This window comes from Geotrypetes seraphini, chromosome 7 (assembly GCF_902459505.1).
Source record: "Geotrypetes seraphini chromosome 7, aGeoSer1.1, whole genome shotgun sequence".
In the NCBI taxonomy this organism is placed as follows: domain Eukaryota; kingdom Metazoa; phylum Chordata; class Amphibia; order Gymnophiona; family Dermophiidae; genus Geotrypetes; species Geotrypetes seraphini.
The window spans coordinates 58,601,266-58,621,733 of NC_047090.1; the positions used below are offsets into that span (position 1 = coordinate 58,601,266).

Genomic DNA, 20,468 nt, shown 5'->3' on the forward strand with positions numbered 1-20,468 from the left:
AAATACATGTTTTTACTGACAGGTTTTTGTTTGTTTGTCTAGATATTCTAGAGGTGCGACAGAAGCCAATCTTGATGTCATAGCAGAGAAATGGCTTTACTTTGGGACTTTGCTGTCAAGTGCCTATTGCAGGTGCATTGGATATCGTTGACAATAGTGCCACCTAGTGGCATGAATGTACACACACACAGAATAAGGAAAATCTTTAAAATAACCAGCCAATCAAAAGTGCCTCTTTCTTCCTTCCTCTGTTGTATGCTTATCTACATTTTACATCTCTTTATACTGTTCTGGAAGAGGCGTCTGAATAAAAACAAAAAATGGGCTGCATTTAAAAATTGCTTTATGAACAATTTACTACAATTTTTACTTTATAACAAAGAACAAAATGTACAGAATATGCATTTGAACTTTATATATGCTTTGGTTAAAAAAAAAAAACACCCAACACCTCAGTATTTCATAATTATGTATGAAGGAACTGTATTATATAGATGAAGCAATGTTGTATTGCTGTGTTCATCTAAATTGGGGATTTTGTGAACTTTTTTTTTTCTTATTTTATAATTATCTTGTATTGAGTGAGGATACAAGAAAGAAAATGTAACTTCTGAATGTTTTAATACTTCAGTTAAAGGTTTGTCATTCTTATATGTCAAAGTCCTTGTGGAGGCTCCATTGTGCAGACAGTAGATACCCTTTTCATATATAGTGGTGTCAGAGCCTTAAATGGATGTAGTGAATCAAACAGATCCAGCCTTTTATTGACTGAAGAAAAGTAGACTGGGAAAACTGGAGGAGTCCATCCCACCAGCTGAAGAAGCTTTGCTGAAAGACCAGGGCAGTTGGATGGCAAATGTATTTTGTTTGTTTGCTCTCTGTAGCACCTGACTTCTTCCTGTTCCCTTTATATGTATTTCCAGCTAGATGAACATGTTAATAGCAAAAAGGGAAACATGTCATAGAGATAGTAGCAGTATAAGGATGCTGCTGAAGTTATCTTGTGCAAAATGTAGTGAATAAAGGAGAAGAGAGCAAGCCAAAGAGGGAGTGGTCATGATAGGGAAGAGTGGGCATAATTGGGGTTAATGGAAAGCATAATTTCAGAGGACATCGCTATGGGACAAAGCATGAAAGATGAGGAATAATGGAAATGATGTGAGAGATTGAGAACAGTGGCTTGGAAGGAGGAGGAGACGGGAATATAGATATCATGCAGAGATGGCTTTAGCACTGGCAGTGTCTTGTTAACTACAGCGAATAGTGCATTCCATAGATGGAAGCTGGAAGAAGGCATGGAATGCTTTTTGTTGGCGATACCCTTTTGTGGCTGCACAGGTTGCAAACCCCTAAAGCCATATTTCAGATGAAAGGTCAAAGAGAAGGAAGCTGAATTCCTTACTATCACTCATCACACATGACTCATGTTGTGTATGTTTGGTCCATTTTGATAACTTTTTACCAAGAACTTTTTTTTCTCATTCTGGTGCTTAATGGTAGTTAATAAACAAATAGGAATCTGGGCTGTACTGACCACAAGAGAAAATCATTCTTTGTAAGTACACAATGCATTGTAAACAAAATCTAAAAATCCATATATGACTCTGTATTGAGAAGCCTGTTTAAAAATTGCAATTGTTTTTTGAGAGGGTTCAAAAGGAAAAGAACAAATGTCATGTTTTTAATGTTACTTTGTGAGCTAGAGAGAATCAAAAAAAATTTGCCTGTTTTCATGGCTCTGTTGCTTCATATTTCATTTGTTTGCCTAAGTTTCATTTCTCACATCAATACATTTTTTTTTCATTTATAATAAAAAAAAAAGTATGTGCCTTTTTGTTATGCCTGTTGCCCTTTTTTAGAAATCTTGAGTATGTACTTTTCTGTTCTTGATGTATTTCTATTTTATCAGAGTTTGGTACTTTGTCACAAACACCCACATAAATTAAAACTTTTTCAGCTAGGAGTTCACTGATGTCATGTGTTACAAAGTGGCTTGCCCAAGAATACAGTGACAAATATCAGATTTTTAACTGAAGGACCCCCAGTTCCCAGTCTCCTATCTTCACAACTATGTCATTCCTTGTATTAAGTGTTAATAAGGATCACTATGACAACATCCTGTTTTAATTGGTAATAGGGATATTTGAAAACTTAGGCCCTCTTTTACTAAGTCGCGATAGATGTTTCTACTGCGGGCTGGGGTGCTAAATGCTCTGACGCTGCTCCAATGCTCATAGGAATTCAATGAGCATCAGCACAGTACACTACAAACCTCTACCATGGCTTAGTAAAAGAGGGGTTAGTATCTCCTGCAGAATTAAACAGAAATTGTAATGTGGTAATTTTGTTAAATATTTAAATTCTTTTAGCAGTTAAAATATGAATGCTTTTTTGTTATGGTGCTGCTTATAGTTCCTTATAATTCACGGTCTGTGTATGGCCATTTGGTGGGGGATGGGCTGGGGAGAGCTTCAGTGGCTGGGAGGGTGTAGATGGGAGTAGGTTTTAATGGAGATTTCGGCAGTTGGAACCCAAGCACAGTACCGGGTAGAGCTTTGGATTCTTGCCCAGAAATAGCTAAGAAAAAAATTAAAAAATTTAAATTGAATCAGGTTGGGCAGACTGGATGGACCATTTGGGTCTTTATCTGCTGTCATCTACTATGTATGTTACTACGTAAATGCATGTGGGATCATGAGTTTTCTGTGGTCCAACCCTACACCTTATCCACTCCCTTTTCCCATTTTACTTTTGCTAGAGTATATGATAATGTGAAAAACCATTTAGTGCGACATACATGCAATAATATGAGAAATCAGAAGGGGGAAAGATTTTCACTTCACTGTATTTAGTTGTATTTAGTATACAACAAATTTAGTTGTATTTAGTATACAACAAATTTATTTTACAAATGGATAATTCCATGTCAACTGGTCCAATTTCAAGGAGTGTCCCCACAACATCTTTCACAGATTAAATTTTTTCAGGGGATTTTTTATCTTTGGGACATTGCTGAAACAAGGCTGCCCTGTGAACTTCTAAAAGCTAAGTTACTCAGCATTTCATATTCTGCTCTTTTCACTGGTTTTCAGCATTATATCTGCTTAATTTCTCTTCTCCTCCCTGTTTCTTACTAAAAAAAAAATATAAAAAAGCACAAAAAAATAAATCCTTCTCTTTCCTCTGTTAAATCTTATTTCCTCTTCCTGCATTTTTGTTTAAAATACTGTGTTTTAGGTGGTATAGAGCCTATATTTCTGGTGCCTGTGGCTCAGGGTGACTAAAGTAGGGAAAATCATGTTATAAATCCTGTGTTTTAGGGTAGCACTGATAGAACCTGCATTTTTGTTTAAAATACTGTGTTTTAGGTGGTATAGAGCCTATATTTCTGGTCACTTCACAACCAATCAAGTCACTTCACAACCAATCAAGATGACCTTTATTCTATGCAATCACTGTGGTGATTATGCAATTCCAAGACATACTATTTGGAGGCTTAAGGCTTGCCCCATCTGTCTTCAACTTGCCAGTATTAAGGAGGAGCTCTGCAAACTTAAACAGGAATTGAATACAATTAAAGCAGCTTCCATCACTCCACAAAATCATACCAACTTACCACCTCTACCTCAAAGAATAAAACAGCCCAGGAATAAATGGGTCACAGTAGGCTCAGGAAGACTGCGACATATAACACAGAAACATCCACCTTCACTAATATTACCTTCGCTCCACTAGTGCACTGCGATACTCAGGAAAACAGAAGGGAGGTGGGACTTGAACCAATGAAGGAAACTCAAGAGAACAAGAGCACCCTAAGTACAAATAAAAAAGCCAAAAACAGAAAACTATTACTGTTGGGGGATTCCATCATCAGAGGCATTAACCTTGGAACACAGGGCGAGGAGACCAAAATAGTGAAATGTCTTCCAGGATCCTCAGCTACCAGGAGTTCCAGGCAAATACTGACTATAATTAAGGAAGAAACGAAGGATTTTAACACTGATGTTGTTATCCATCTGGGAACAAATGACCTGGCCAACAACTCCACACTTGCAGCACAGAAAGCTTTTCGGGAGCTTGGTGAGGGCGTGAAACCTTTTGTAAAGACTTTAGCTTTTTCTGAAATACTGCCTGCATATGGAAAAGGAGAGCAAAGAGTGAAAAACACAGAGGACTTTAATAGATGGCTCAGAGCCTGGTGTCATCAAGAAGGCTTCAGGTACATAGGAGGATGGGAAATACATGGAAGGACAAGAAGCTATATTGCACTGATGGGCTACATATTACTACAGCAGGAAAAAGAAACCTTGCAGAGAAATTTAGACAATATTTTTCTAGGCATTTAAACTAGAAGGTGGGGGTGGTGTATGTACGAAGGACAATTATAGAGACCACCCCCGGCAAAAGAAAAGATGTGATAGTAGTAAAGGCTGCAACATAAGCAATATCAGCAACTCATTTCTTAGTATTGCAACGGAAAGTGAAACGACACAAAAATCCATACGAAAAAGGAGATTATCGCTGAAAAATAGCTGGAAAGCGATGACCACAAATGCTCGCAGTCTAAGCAACAAAGTTCATGATCTGCAAGCCCTGATATTAGAGGCAGATCTAGATATTGTTGCTATCACAGAGAATCACATGGATGGGATGCAAACATACCGGGATATAATCTTTTTAGGAAGGACAGAGATGGTCATAAAGGTGGAGGAGTAGCTCTCTATGTAAAGATCAATATCCAAGCGACCGAAATGCAAGGGACCTGGGGAGAGGAAGAAGCGATATGGATTGCTCTGAAAAGAGAAGATGGAACTTCTATCTACGTTGGTGTAGTCTACAGACCTCCGACTCAATCGCAGCAAATTGATAAGGATCTGATTGTGGATATCCAAAAGTTTGGAAGGAAAGAGGAGGTTCTGCTGTTGGGAGATTTCAACCTGCCGGATGCGGACTGGAATGTTCCGTCTGCGGAATCGGAAAGAAGTAGGGAGATTGTGGATGCCTTTCAAGAGGCTCTGCTCAGACAAATGGTGACGGAACCCACAAGGGAAAAAGCGATATTGGATCTGGTCCTCACAAATGGAGAGAGTATCTCTAATGTTCGAGTGGGTGCTCACCTGGGTAGTAGCGATCATCAAACGGTTTGGTTTGATATAACGGCTAAAGTGGAGAGCGGCCGCACGATACTTAAAGTCCTAGATTTCAAACGTACGGACTTTAATGCAATGGGAAAGTACCTGAAGAAAGAGCTGTTAGGATGGGAGGACATAAGAGAAGTGGAAAGATAGTGGTCTAAGCTGAAAGGAGCGATAAAAATGGCTACGGACCTTTATGTGAAGAAAATCAATAAAAACAAGAGAAAAAGGAAGCCGATATGGTTCTCCAACCTAGTGGCTGAGAAAATAAAGGCGAAAGAGTTGGCGTTCATGAAATATAAAAAAACCCAAGAAGAGGAGAGCAGAAAGGACTACAGGGTGAAACTGAAAGAAGCCAAGAGAGAGATACGTTTGGCGAAGGCACAGGCGGAAGAACAAATGGCTAAAAATGTAAAAAAGGGAGATAAAAATTTTTTCAGATATATTAGTGAAAGGAGGAAGATAAAAAATGGAATTGCTAGGCTAAAAGATGCTGGGAACAAATATGTGGAGAGTGATGAGGAGAAAGCAAATGTGCTAAACAAATACTTCTGTTCTGTGTTCACAGAAGAAAATCCTGGAGAAGGACCGAGATTGTCTGGCAAAGTTACACGAGAAAATGGAGTAGATTCTGCGCCGTTCACGGAGGAGGGTGTTTATGAGCAACTTGAAATCTCTGGAGACAGGAGTGATTCCTGGGGATTGGAGGAGAGCGGATGTGGTCCCTATTCATAAAAGTGGTCACAGGGATGAAGCAGGAAACTACAGGCCGGTGAGCCTCACTTCAGTTGTTGGAAAAATAATGGAAGTGTTGCTGAAAGAAAGGATAGTGTATTTCCTTGAATCTAATGGGTTACAGGATCCGAGGCAACATGGCTTTACAAAAGGTAAATCGTGCCAAACGAACCTGATTGAATTTTTTGATTGGGTGACCAGAGAGCTGGATTGAGGACATATGCTAGATGTAATTTACTTGGATTTCAGCAAAGCCATTGATACAGTTCCTCATAGGAGGCTGTTGAACAAACTTGAAGGGCTGAAGTTAGGACCCAAAGTGGTGAACTGGGTCAGAAACTGGCTGTCGGACAGACGCCAGAGGGTGGTGGTTAATGGAAGTCGCTCGAAGGAAGGAAAGGTGACTAGTGGAGTCCCTCAGGGTTCAGTGCTGGGGCCAATCCTGTTCAATATGTATGTAAGTGACATTGCTGAAGGGTTAGAAGGAAAAGTGTGCCTTTTTGCAGATGATACCAAGATTTGTAACAGAGTAGACACCGAAGAGGGAGTGGAAAATATGAAAAAGGATCTGCAAAAGTTAGAGGAATGGTCTAATGCCTGGCAACTAAAATTCAATGCAAAGAAATGCAGAGTAATGCATTTAGGGATTAATAATAGGAAGGAACCGTATATGCTGGGAGGAGAGAAGCTGATATGCACGGATGGGGAGAGGGACCTTGGGGTGATAGTGTCCGAAGATCTAAAGGCGAAAAAACAGTGTGACAAGGCAGTGGCTGCTGCCAGAAGGATTCTGGGCTGTATAAAGAGAGGCGTAGTCAGTAGAAGGAAGAAGGTGTTGATGCCCCTGTACAGGTCATTGGTGAGGCCCCACTTGGAGTATTGTGTTCAGTTTTGGAGACCGTATCTGGCGAAAGACGTAAGAAGACTTGAGGCGGTCCAGAGGAGGGTGACGAAAATGATAGGAGGCTTGCGCCAGAAGACGTATGAGGAGAGACTGGAAGCCCTGAATATGTATACCCTAGAGGAAAGGAGAGACAGGGGAGATATGATTCAGACGTTCAAATACTTAAAGGGTATTAACGTAGAACAAAATCTTTTCCAGAGAAAGGAAAATGGTAAAACCAGAGGACATAATTTGAGGTTGAGGGGTGGTAGATTCAGGGGCAATGTTAGGAAATTCTACTTTACGGAGAGGGTGGTGGATGCCTGGAATGCGCTCCCAAGAGAGGTGGTGGAGAGTAAAACTGTGACTGAGTTCAAAGAAGCGTGGGATGAACACAGAAGATTTAGAATCAGAAAATAATATTAAAGATTGAACTAGGCCAGTTACTGGGCAGACTTGTACGGTCTGTGTCTGTGCATGTCCGTTTGGAGGAAGATGGGCAGGGGAGGGCTTCAATGGCTGGGAGGGTGTAGATGGGCTGGAGTAAGTCTTAACAGAGATTTCGGCAGTTGGAACCCAAGCACAGTACCGGGTAAAGCTTTGTATTCTCGCCCAGAAATAGCTAAGAAGGAAAAAAAAAAAGAAAAATTTAAATTGAATCAGGTTGGGCAGACTGGATGGACCATTCGGGTCTTTATCTGCCATCATCTTCTATGTTACTATGTTACTATGTGTTGAGACCTCTAATTAAGATATCCAAAGTTTTGGGGCATGGTCTCAACTAGATCCAGAGTTAGGGGCCCCTTTATTTCATCAATTTCTGAGATGGTCAAGTGGAGAGCTCTGGACCACTTGACATAAATTACCCATATAAATGACTTCTACACTGAGCTTTTTGGATTCCCTATGCCTCTCTTCCTATCAGATTTACATGTACTGACCTATATGATTAGCTGCTTGTTTTATTGACAGCAACTACAGTTAAATTGCACAGTTGGTATAACTAGTATAACTGACTTCATAATTATCATTTGAAAAATGTGTGTCAAACTTGTGACCCTGTATACCAGAAACCTTTGGCTGATCCACAGAATATCCACATAATATCCACAGACTTAAGGGGGAAATTTATCAAGCAGTTTTATGGCCTTAATGCACCTTAACATGCACTACTTACTAAAAGCCTTTAGCATTCCTTTTAATGTATATTAAGGCCATAATTAAACTAAACTAAACCTTAAGTTTAGATACCGCATCATCTCCACGGAAGTAGAGCTCGGCACGCTTTACAAGAACTTAAAAATGAGAAAGGATAGGAAAAGGTTTACATAAGTTTATAAATCAAGTGGAAAAGTAAGGGAAAAGAAATTACATGTTAGAGAAGAGCCAGGTTTTTAGTTGCTTGCGGAATAAATGGAGGGAGCTCAGGTTCCGCAGCGGGATAGTAAGGTCATTCCAGAGACCTGTGATTTTGAAAAGAAGTGATTTCCCAGTTTACCTGTGTGGAGAATACCATGTAGGGAGGGAAAGGATAGTTTTAATTTATGGGCGGTCCTGGTGGAGTCAGGGCACGAGGAGTTGAAAGAAAGTGGGATTAGGGAAGGAAGGATGCCGTGAATAATCTTAAAAGCCAGGCAAGAGCATTTGAATTGGACTCTGGAAATCACTGGGAGCCAATGAAGATTGGCCAGGAGTGGGGAAACGTGGTCAGATTTACGTTTTGCAAAAATCAGCTTGGCTGCCGTGTTCTGAATAAGCTGGAGTCTTTGGAGGCTTTTTTTTGTTAAGCATAGGTAAATGGCATTACAATAGTCAAGTTTGGAGAGGATGATGGATTGGACGAAATGTTTTTGGCAGAAGAAGGGTCTTGCTTTCCTTAGCATGTGGAGGCTGAAAAAGCATGATTTTGTCAAGGAGTTGAGGTGGTCGTTGAGAGAGAGAGAGAGGAATCGATAATGATGCCAAGGACCTTGCTTGAGAACTCAAGGTGTAAGGCAGTGCCTGAGGGCAGTGCGAAGAGGTTCTAACTTTGGGCCGAGCCAGAGTAATTTTGTTTTTGATTCATTTAGTTTCATCTGTACCGAGAGGGACCAGGAGTGGAGTCTCATTATGCAGGATGTTATGTTATCGTGGAGGTTGGTGAGGTTCTGGTCTGTTTCAAGAAGGACAAGGATATCGTCGGCGTAATGCTACTTGATTAATTTTTCCTTAGTAGTGACCTAAGATCAAGGAGTCTCAACCCTGTCCTCGGGCACACTCTCCCAGTCAAGTTTTCAGAATACCCACAATGAATGTGTATGGGATAAATTTGCACACACTGCCCCATTGCATGTAACTATCTCAGGCATATTCAGGGGTATATCTTGAAAACCAAACTGGGTTGAGAACCCCTGCACTAATATCACCATGTTTGAAATCTAGGACTTTGAGTTTTGTGTGTCTGCATTCCATTTTAGCTCATATAGAGAACCATATGTGATGATCAATACTACGCAGGAAGACACCCATAAGAGACATTTTCCCCATTTATAAGCTTCAGAGCCAGCATTGCCTCTTCTCTTGTGGGTTCTGTCTATTTTCGCTAGTCTATGTTCTAGGTCCTGGCTTCAACACTCAAAAGGCAGCAGGAGGTAGAATAAAACAAGAGCCAGGTGGTAAATAAAAAGTATAGTAAATAGGCTTGAGGGAAGAGAAATAACAGAGCTGCCTCTTTGGTGAATGAGAGAAAAGACAGTTTGAATGGATGTCTCTGAATTGGTGAGATGTGGAGGTGTGAAGGAGCTGAGAGGGTAAAGAGGGGTGGCTGAGACAGCCAAGAGAGAGGGGGAAGGTTTGTTTGTGTTTATGTAGGTTGGAAGCTTGTTTTAAAAATAGTATCATTTCCAGAATCTCTCTGTGCCATAATTTAGTATCTGTTTAACACAATGCCTCCCAATTGACAAGGAAGGTGTGATTGGTAGATGGAATCAGTCTGTCTGGCTTCTTTTGTTCTATTTAGGCATTGGTAGTTAACATATCATCTTGAGAACTCCAGACTGGCTGGATACTCCCATTCTGGCTCAAGATATGTGGATTATGGGTAGGGGGCTTATTCAGTCTCTCTGCACTAACATTCCCAGGGTCTGATTTATTTAATATATCCCAGAATCCTTTGCTTGCACTCTGGACACAGCCAGAAAACAGTAATATAATGCTGACCTTTCCACACTTTTTTGTTTGTTTCAAGTGTATGGCCTGTGGTACCTGTATATATGGCATTCACTCTTGCTCCTAGTTTGTATGCAGCCAGTGGCCAGTTTGACATTCTATGATGCCTTTCTCATACCTCTAATCTAATATAATAAAGCCCTAAGCGCGCATGCGCACTCCCACCTGCGTGCTCCCGTTTTCCGTGCTCCCGGTTCCCGTAGGGCACAGCAGGTAGGAGTGCGCATGCGTGAGAATCCCCGAGGCGGCTGTCGGTGGCTGAAGGCCGTGGCGGCTGTCGGCGGCTGCAGGCCGAGGTGGCTGTCGGCGTCTGCAGGCCGTAGCAGCAGATGGCTGAAGCCTGGCTGGAGGAGGACGAGGAAGAGCTGCAAGAGCTGTGAGGAGAGAGAGACAGAGACAGATGAATGAGAAGGACAGAGGGGCTACTAGGGGGACCAGGAGAGATGGTAGGGAGAGAGACTTCAGGGAGTGTGGAGGGGGCAGGAGAGAGAGATGGTGTTGGGGAAGGACAGAGGGGGACAGGAAAGGGAAAGATGGCAAAAGAGGTGAAACAGGGTCAGAGAGAGATGGTAGAGGGTGTGAAAGGGGGAAAGGGAGAGATGGAAATGGTAGGACCACTGCTGCTTTGGGGCACTGAGGGCACTGCATCACTGTAAACACAGGAACAAAACAAGGAATAACTTATCTTGTAATGGTGGGTAATAATCAATACAGCTACTCCGGGCACCATCTTAATTGCTTCAACTGCATACATGCAATTCTCCGGCCCCCCAACCTAGGTTTCACCAAATGGCTTCTTCAGGAGGGGTACACTAAATAAAAAAGTAACTGATTAACACCAAGCACTCCAGCACACACACAAAACTTCTCAAACACTCCTCAAATCACAAAATACATTGCACTCTGCCTCTGGCTTACCGGGAGGGAAACTCCATGCTGCTAACAGAAACGCTGCTGGCGTCGGATTACACACCAGCAAGCCACACCTCTTTAAATACTCCCACACATCTGACATCATACAAGATATCATACAAGCTATCTGACATCATACAAGACTACTGAAAACTTGCTTAATCTGTTTAATCTGAAAACTGTTTAATCCTGCTGGGGCCACTGAAAATTAAATTTGTGTTCCTGATATAACAGATTCTGCACAACATTGCCTGTATCCTTATATGCTCGCATTAACACAGTGTATTTTACATCCTCAATTATGTGATTCTGCTCTAACCAATGAACAACTAAGGGAGCCGACACATGTTTGCATCGAATGTTGCTCAAATGTTCAGCTATGTGAACTTTAATCATGCGACGTGTATGTCCTATATAATACAAGCTGCAAGGGCATGCAATACAATAAACTACTGCATGAGACTGACAATTGGTCCCAGTGCGCAGATAAAATTTCTTACCCCCTGATCCAGGAATCAGCATATGGTCAATGTTAAGGACATGAGAGCAGTACACACAATGGCTGAGTGGGACCTTGTTGTTTGAGGATTTGAGCCAAATTTCGCCCTCGAGTAAAAGCAAACAGGGGGGCTTCCATCATGCTCTCATGGACCTGCAACACTGACCAGTGCTTCAAAATGATCTGTTTAACTTGATGACTACAGCTAGAATACGGCAGAACACATACCTTGGCCCCTTCTCTCTTACGTTCTTGGGGGATAAAACAACCATTCCCGCCGACAATTGCGGGCTCTTTTCCATGCCAATTTCACCACCCTGGATGGATACCTTCGCTCTATAAACTTCCCATATAATTGAGCAGCCTGCTGGTGAAAATCCAAATCGTCAGAGCAGACCCTCCGCAATCTCAAAAATTGCCCCACCGGAATACTGTCACGGAGGGGCTTTGGGTGGAAACTATTGTAGTGGAGGAGCGTGCTTCCTATACAGAGTAGTCACATAATGTACCTCTGCATCAATATTAGATTTTGCAATTAAAAAGATATAGTGTCACTGCTCACCGTATAGGTGAGCTTAATGTTAGCATCCATGTGATTTAATTCTTTAAGGAATTCTTCCAATTCGTCACGCTCCCCATTCCACATTAGGAAAATATCATCAATAAATCGCTTCCAAAGGCCAACTTTACTGAACCAACGAAAAGTATACACATAGCACTCTTCATATTGAGACATATAGAGGCAAGCAACAGAGGGGGCAACAGTAGCCCCCAACACCACCCCCTTATTCTGTATGAAATACTTATCTTCAAAACGAAAATAATTCTGAAGTATGACAAATTCAGCCAATGTACCCACCAATTCCTGTTTCTGTACTGGCAAATTAGATTTACCCAGGGACTGCCTGATAATTGTTAAAGCCGCCAATTGGGGGACATTGGTGTACAGTGCTGTTACATCAGCCGTGACTAAGAATTTACATTCCTCTAAACATTGAAGGAAGTGAGAGGAGTCACGCACATAAGATTTAGCCATAGACACCTGCTTACAGATAAAACCATCGACATACCTAGAAAGAAGCTCCAGCACTGACCCAATGCCCGCTGCAATCGGACGGCCCGGAGGGCACGTGAGGGACTTGTGGATATTTATAGCCTGATCATTGTCCAGATTTTTTCTATTTGTATTGGAGATCTGTAAATGACATCTGTGTAAACAGATGTTCTCTCTTCTCTCTCCAGGAGAATTCATATCTTATCCCAGGACAAGCAGGCAGCATATTCCCACACATGGGTGACGTCACCGACGGAGCCCCGCAGCGGACAGCCTCGAAAGCAGACTTGCTTGAAGATCTCGAACTTTCGAGCACTGCACCGCGCCTGCGCGCGTGCCTTCCCGCCCGAACTAGGGGGCGCATCTCCTGAGAGGATCCTCAGTTCGTTTATTTCCGCGGAGACAAGAAGACACGTTTTCTTTCTCTGCAGCATTGCCTTCTCATCACCGCGGCTGTTTCTTTATTAAAGTACGGTCGCTGTGCTTCTTTTTTATTTCCTTTCTTTTTCTTTTCATAAAAATATAAAAAAAAATAAAAAATATATATATATTGTTTTTCTTTTTTTGTTCGGCCGTCGAGCTTTGGGCCTAGGCCTAGGCTCCTTCGTTCGACACGGACTTTATTTTTTCCATGTCCCGGCCTCTTACCGGGTTTAAACTTTGTCGACAGTGTAATCGGGTGATTTCTGTCACTGATCCCCACTGCCGTTGTTTACAGTGCCTGGGTTCTTCTCATTCCCCAGAAGATTGTCATCGCTGCTTCACCCTTACTCCACGGGCCTTTCGGCGACGTTGTGCTCAATTTTTTCAAATTTTCGGCATGGAGCAATCTTCGGATCCGGCCTCGACCGTAGCGGCTGCTCCGGTCTCGAAGGCTTCGACTCCGACGACCTCGACACCTGTGGTCTCGAAGGCCTCGACCCAGACTCCGGCTGGAGTTTCGGTCTCGAAGGCCTCGACCAGAAGCTTCGGTTGCCTCGAAGACGACGCCATCCACGAAGTCTTCTACGGGGGGTAAGTCTCCGAGTTCCCTTTCAGGTGCCGTATCCAAGAAGCCACCAGAGTCCTCGGCACGTCCACCTTCGAAGCGTACCTCCAAGATAAGGGAATACTCACCTTCGAGGTCGCCCTCTTCGGAGCGTACTGCTGCACCTACGAGGTCAGAATCTTCTGTCTCGGTGCCGATGCTAGAGGACATGTTGAAATCTATACTCACCACTCAGATTTCCTCCTTAGTGGCTCAATTGGTCCCGTCCTCGACCTTGCCTCGGACTGATCAGCCTGTCACTCAACCAGAGCTTCCAGTCTCCCGAGGCCGATCCCGGACACCGAAGAACATTTCTTCATCAGAGTCTTCTCCGGGCTCACCTCCTCCGAAGCATCGATCGAAGCATTCAAGATCTGTTACTTCTAAGCTTCGGAGGGAGTCTTCGAATTTGGATACCGAGGCTTCTTTACCTCGTTCTTCGAAGTCGAAGCATGGATCTCGACATCATCGAGCCTCGACTCGAAGCCCTTCTCAATCCAGAACACCGTCGAAGCCAGTCCATCGAGACAGTCCTCCACATACCTCGACTCATTCTGGAACACGTACACCTGGTACTTCTCCTTCCAGGAGTTTGAAAAGAAAGCATTCTCTTACTCCAACTCACAGTGCAGCTTCTTCGGTCACTCTGCGTCTGGAATCAGACCTTTCACCATATTCTAGAGAGGCTTCTCCATCCTACTCAGTTCAACATAAATCTCGCAGTGGTTCTCCTGAGGAAACATCTGATCCAAAATCAATTTCTTTTGCCAAATTTATCTTTGACATGGGCCAAGCTCTCAAGATAGACCTTCATTCAGACTCAAAATATACTCCTGAATACTCCTGATATGGAGCTTCCCCAGCCACCAAAAGAGTCACTCAGATTACCTATGACTCCTGTTCTGCAGCAGACCTTCACTCGCAATATGGAAACTCCTTATTCTATCACTGCTATCCCATCCAAATTAGAATCTCGTTATAGAACGGTCCCCTGTAAAGGATATGAAAAGTCTCAACTTTCTCATCAATCTCTGGTTGTAGAATCATCATTGAAGAAAGCAAATCCCTCCAAAATCTATGCTTCGGTTCCTCCTGGTAGGGAAGGCCGTACCATGGATAAGTTTGGACGTCGTTTATACCAGAACTCTATGATGGCAAATAGAGTTCTTAATTATAATTACATATTTACGTCCTACTTCAACCATTTTTTAAAGATTTTATCTTCATTTTACCCGGACATCTCTACCAATCGCCTATCAGAATTTAAAAATATCCTTAAGACTCTTTCTCAGTTGAGACTTTTCATGCTACAAGCTTCCTATGATGCCTTTGAACTCTCGTCTAGAGTGTCGGCATTTGCTGTAGCCATGCGTAGGTTAGCATGGTTACGGATAGTAGACATGGATCCTAACCTTCAGGATAGATTGGCTAATCTTCCTTGTCAAGGAAATGAATTATTTGATGACTCTATTGAGGCGGCTACAAAGCGTCTTTCAGAACATGAGCGCTCTTTTGCTTCCCTCATTCGTCCAAAACCTAAACCTGTACCAACTAGAGGTTTCAAACAAACTCCACGTCGCTATCCGCAGAAAACAACTCCTGCTTTTTCTAGACCTCCTGCTCGTCGGCCTCCTCCACAACAAAGGCAACAAAAATCTCAGACTCCTGCTGCCACCAAGCCTGCTCAGTCTTTTTGACAATCTCGACCTGAGCATTCAAATTTCTCTGTTTCCAAATTCTCCCCTCCCCATAGGGGGTCGCCTGTCCACTTTTTATCACCAATGGGAGCTCATTACTTCAGACCTCTGGGTACTTACCATCATACGAGAGGGATACTCTCTTCGACTACTTCAGGTACCTCCAGATCGCCATCCAAGAGAGTGTCGCATTTTCCCCTCCTTCTTCAAGAAGCTCGAGCTCTTCTTCTCCTGCGAGCAGTGGAGGAAGTTCCTCTTCCACAAAGGAACTTGGGATTTTATTCCCGTTATTTTCTAGTTCCCAACTTTCGCAAGTATCTCAGATTCCAGGTAGGAAACCTTCATCTTCAGTACAGAGTTCTCCCCTTCGGACTGGCTTCTTCCCCCAGAGTTTTCACCAAATGCCTAGTGGTTGTAGCTGCAGCTCTTCGCAACCAGGGTCTTCAAGTATTTCCATACCTAGACGACTGGCTCATCAAGGCTCCCTCTTTTTCAGAGGTTATTGCAGCGACCCAACAGACTATTCTTTTTCTGCAAAGTTTGGGATTTCACATCAATTTTCCCAAATCTCAGCTGACTCCTTCTCAGTCCCTCCAGTTCATAGGAGCTACTCTGGACACTATCAATCTGAGAGCATATCTTCCACATTTCCTCTGTTCCAGCAAGGAAAATGATGGTTCTGCTCGGTCACATGGCTTCTACAGTTCATGTGGTTCCTTTTGCCAGACTTCACCTTCGCATTCCTCAATGGACACTGGCATCTCAATGGCAACAATCAGTGGATCCACCAACTCGACTAATTTCCATCACGCCTTCATTAAAGAAGTCTCTCCGCTGGTGGATGCTCTCTTTGAATCTTTCAAGAGGTTTACTGTTTTACCCTCTTCCTCATCAGAAGGTCCTCACAACCGACTCGTCAATGTATGCATGGGGAGCTCATGTGGACGGTCTTTGCACTCAAGGGCTCTGGACCCAAGCGGACCGGCGGTGTCCTATAAATCTGTTGGAACTCAGAGCGATATTCTATGCTCTCAAAGCTTTTCAGCATCTACTTCACGACATGGTGATTCTAGTACGTACCGACAACCAAGTAGCCATGTATTATGTCAACAAACAGGGAGGGACGGGATCTCACTCCCTCTGTCAAGAAGCTCTGAAATTGTGGCATTGGGCGATTCTTCACAACATCTTCCTCAGAGCGGTTTATATTCAGGGTCAACAAAATTATTTGGCGGACAAATTGAGTCGTCTTCTACAACCTCACGAATGGACAATCAATTCTCCTACTCTTCGCCAAATTTTTGCTCGTTGGGGGACTCCACAGATAGATCTGTTTGCGTCACCTCTCAACTTCAAACTGCCTCAATTTTGCTCCCGCATCTATACTCCTCAGCGTCTCGAAGCGGATGCGTTTCTACTAGACTGGAGGAATCAATTCCTTTATGCTTTTCCTCCGTTTCCTCTGATTCTCAAGACTCTAGTCAAGTTGAAATCAGACCGGGCCACCATGATTCTGATAGCTCCTCGGTGGCCCAGGCAACCTTGGTTCTCCCTTCTACTTCAACTCAGCACCAGGGAGCCTCTACTTCTTCCAATATTTCCTTCTCTACTCACGCAGAATCAAGGATCTTTGCTTCATCCCAATCTACAGTCTCTACATTTGACAGCTTGGTACCTTTCTATATAACAGACTTTTCTCAATTTTCTCCGTCTGTTCAAGATATTTTACTTGCTTCCAGAAAACCATCAACTAGACAATGTTATGGTCAAAAGTGGACAAGATTCTCTGCTTGGTGTTCTACACGTAATTTACTTCCCAGATCTGCTTCCTTGACATCAATTTACTTCATTTATCACAATCTGGACTTCAGACTACATCTATCCGAGTCCACCTTAGTGCTATAGCTGCTTTTCATCAGCCTTTGGATGGAAAATCCCTTTCTGCACATCCTATGATTTCTCGTTTTATGAAAGGACTTCTCAATCTCCATCCTCCTATTAAACCACCTCCTGTGGTTTGGGATCTCAATGTTGTTTTAGCTCAACTTATGAAATCTCCTTTTGAACCACTTGACAAAGCTCATCTCAAGTATCTCACTTGGAAAACTGTTTTCCTGATCGCCCTCACTTCTGCTCGACGTGTCAGTGAGTTACAAGCGCTAGTGGCTGATCCACCTTTCACAGTTTTTCACCATGACAAGGTTGTTCTACGTACTCATCCTAAATTCTTACCTAAAGTTGTTTCAGAATTTCATATCAATCAGTCTATTGTTCTACCTGTATTTTTTCCAAAGCCTCATTCTCATCCAGGAGAGGCGGCTCTTCATACATTGGACTGTAAACGTGCTTTGGCTTTCTACCTCTAACGCACTCAACTTCACAGAACATCTCCTCAACTTTTCATATCTTTTGATCCGAACAGGTTGGGACGCACAATATCCAACTGGATGGCTGCTTGCATTTCATTCTGCTATGCTCAGGCTGGTCTTTCCTTGCAAGGTCGTGTGACGGGCCACAAAGTTAGAGCTATGGCGGCGTCTGTAGCTTTCCTCCGATCAACTCCTATTGAGGAAATCTGCAAGGCTGCCACTTGGTCCTCGGTTCATACTTTCACCTCACATTATTGTCTGGATACCTTATCCAGGAGGGATGGCCATTTTGGCCAATCTGTTTTGCAAAATCTTTTTTCGTAATATGCCAACTTCCCTCCATCCCTTTCTATTTAGCTTGGAGGTCACCCATGTGTGGGAATATGCTGCCTGCTTGTCCTGGGATAAAGCACAGTTACTTACCGTAACAGTTGTTATCCAGGGACAGCAGGCAGATATTCCCACAACCCTCCCACCTCCCCTGGTTGGCTTCTTGGCTAGGTATCTGAACTGAGGATCCTCTCAGGAGATGCGCCCCCTAGTTCGGGCGGGAAGGCACGCGCGCAGGCGCGGTGCAGTGCTCGAAAGTTCGAGATCTTCAAGCAAGTCTGCTTTCGAGGCTGTCCGCTGCGGGGCTCCGTCGGTGACGTCACCCATGTGTGGGAATATCTGCCTGCTGTCCCTGGATAACAACTGTTACGGTAAGTAACTGTGCTATATCCTCCTTTCTCCAGGTGCCCAGTATTTCATCTCCTTTTATATTAATATTCACATGCAGTGCTTTTGCCTTCCTAAAAGCATTATAGCCTGACATGGTTTTACCCCATTCATAGGAGATGATAAACCAATTGAACCATGTATCAGTGCTAGCAACAAAATCTAAGTCTACGTCTGTCATCAACATTTGCAGATCTTGCACTTTGTTGCTTACACTGCAGAGATTTGTGCTCATTCCTTTCCAGCTTTATTTTATTGACTTTTGCACAGCTTTTTGCCTAGTCCAGGGGTAGGCAATTCCGGTCCTCGAGAGCTGGAGCCAAGTCAGGTTTTCAGGATATCCACAATGAATATGTGAGATGGATTTGCATTCACTGCCTCCTTGAGATGCAAATCTATTTCGTGCATATTTATTGTGGATATCCTGAAAACCTGACCTGGCTCCGGCTCTCGAGGATCGAAATTGCCTATCCCTGGCCTAGTCTCACTCCTTCCACTGTCACTGATAAACCATCATAGCAAATCATTTATTTCTCACACTGTCATACCTGTGCTTTTTGCTGGAAGGTGACTTCTGTGTACCACCTCCGTCTAGTTCAAAAGTCTGGAAAGCATGATTGTTACCTTTGCCAGCTCTACAGCATCCTGTGCTCACCTATACCTTATGACCTGTGCCTCTCTGCAGGCATTTGTTAATCTCTCTTAAGATCAGCAGCATCTTTGCCTGGACTTGGAATGGGACTAACCCTGCCTCCTGGTGTATGGAGATATTTTAAACTTGAGGTTGATGCCCCTTACCAGAGAGATATACGCCTCCTTGTTGCATACAGAATTCAGGTAGAGGTCAGACGGAAGGCTTAACTTCTCAAATGTGATCCTCTTTTTATGCCACAGCAAGATATCTATCATTTATACTATAATGGGGTCTTTTATTTTTCCATGTATTTTCCCATCCTCCTATATATCTAAAACCTATTTGTTGATGCCAGATTTTGATCCACTTTTTGAAATTTAGTGTTGTGTGATATTTCTCTCTCTTCAACAGGTATGTAGCCATTCAGAAAAAGTTAAAGGCATTAGTTATTGTATACCTGCAATATGCATGGTCCTGGTACACTTTTAAAGCAACTCTTCTTCTTCTTAGCTGTTTCTGGGCAAGAATCCAAAGCTCTGCCCAGTACTGTTCTTAGGTTCCAACTACTGAAGTCTGTCAAAGCTCACGCCAGTCCATCTACACCAGGGGTGCCCAATGCGTCGATCGCGATCGACTGGTCGATTACTCAGGCAACCTCAGTTGATCGCAGAGCCGGGTTCCCTTCCCTTCTGTTTTTTTTCCCCCTCCTGACTCTTGAAGAACGCCGGCCAATCAAAAGTCAGTTCATTCAGTCCCCGCCGCTCTCCAGGCTGCCGCTGCTGGTGGAGGAGGAAGAGGAGTCCTCGGCGCAGAGCAGGCAGCAGAGGGGCGTAACGCGCTCTCATCCTTCTGGCAGTGGACATGCTTGAAGGAGCGGGGAAGGGAGTCAGGTTTAGGTAGCAATCGGGAGAGGTGCTGGTCATGGAGCCGCTGGCCGGGGACACGTTAATGTAGTCAGTGCAGGGCAGCTTGCCCTCATTGCTCTCCACGGAGAGTTTGGGCTGTAGCTGTCGGGCGAGCAGCTGCTGCTGGGTGACATCCGGCTTTCTCCCTGGCCTCCCGGTACTTTTTACTAAACCGCAATAGTGTTTTTTAGCGCAGGGTGCCTATGAGTATTGAGAGCAGCGCACTAAAACTGCTATTGCGGTTTAGTAAAAAGGGAGGGGGTATATTTGTCTATTTTTGTATGGTTGTTACTGAAGTGACATTGCATAAAGTCATCTGCTTTGATCTCTTTGAAAAAAAACCCAGAATATAAATGATAATTAACATTTTCTCTGCGTACACTGTGCTTTGTGTTTTTTTAAATTTTATTGTTGGTGGATCATTTTGACTTGGTCATTTTAAAAGTAGCTCGCAAGCCCAAAAAGTGTGGGCACCCCTGATCTACACCCTTCCAGCCATTGAAGCCCTCCCCAGCCCATCCTCCATCAAATAGCCATATACAGACACAGACCTTGCAATTCTGCCCAGTACTGGCCTTAGTTCTTCAATATCCTATATAATAAAAGGTTAGCGGCGCATGCGCTTTTAAAAAAGCGTGATTACTGCCGCCGTGGTGTGTGATCCGTGGCCTGTTCCATTTTAGAACCCGGCCAA

The 20,468-nt window shown here is 43.4% G+C and overlaps 1 protein-coding gene across 3 annotated transcripts in view; it reads left to right on the top strand.

Annotated features, from left to right (window-relative positions):
- KIAA0930 (KIAA0930 ortholog) overlaps positions 1 to 1,839 on the top strand; it is a 218,875-nt gene extending 217,036 nt beyond the window's left edge. For all 3 annotated transcript variants that reach the window (XM_033951707.1, XM_033951705.1, XM_033951706.1), the window contains one exon: positions 43 to 1,839. In XM_033951707.1, coding sequence (XP_033807598.1) covers positions 43 to 83 — 41 coding nt within the window. In that variant the 3' untranslated portion in view covers positions 84 to 1,839. The remainder of the gene's footprint in view (positions 1 to 42) is intronic.
- Positions 1,840 to 20,468: the final 18,629 nt, after the last annotated feature.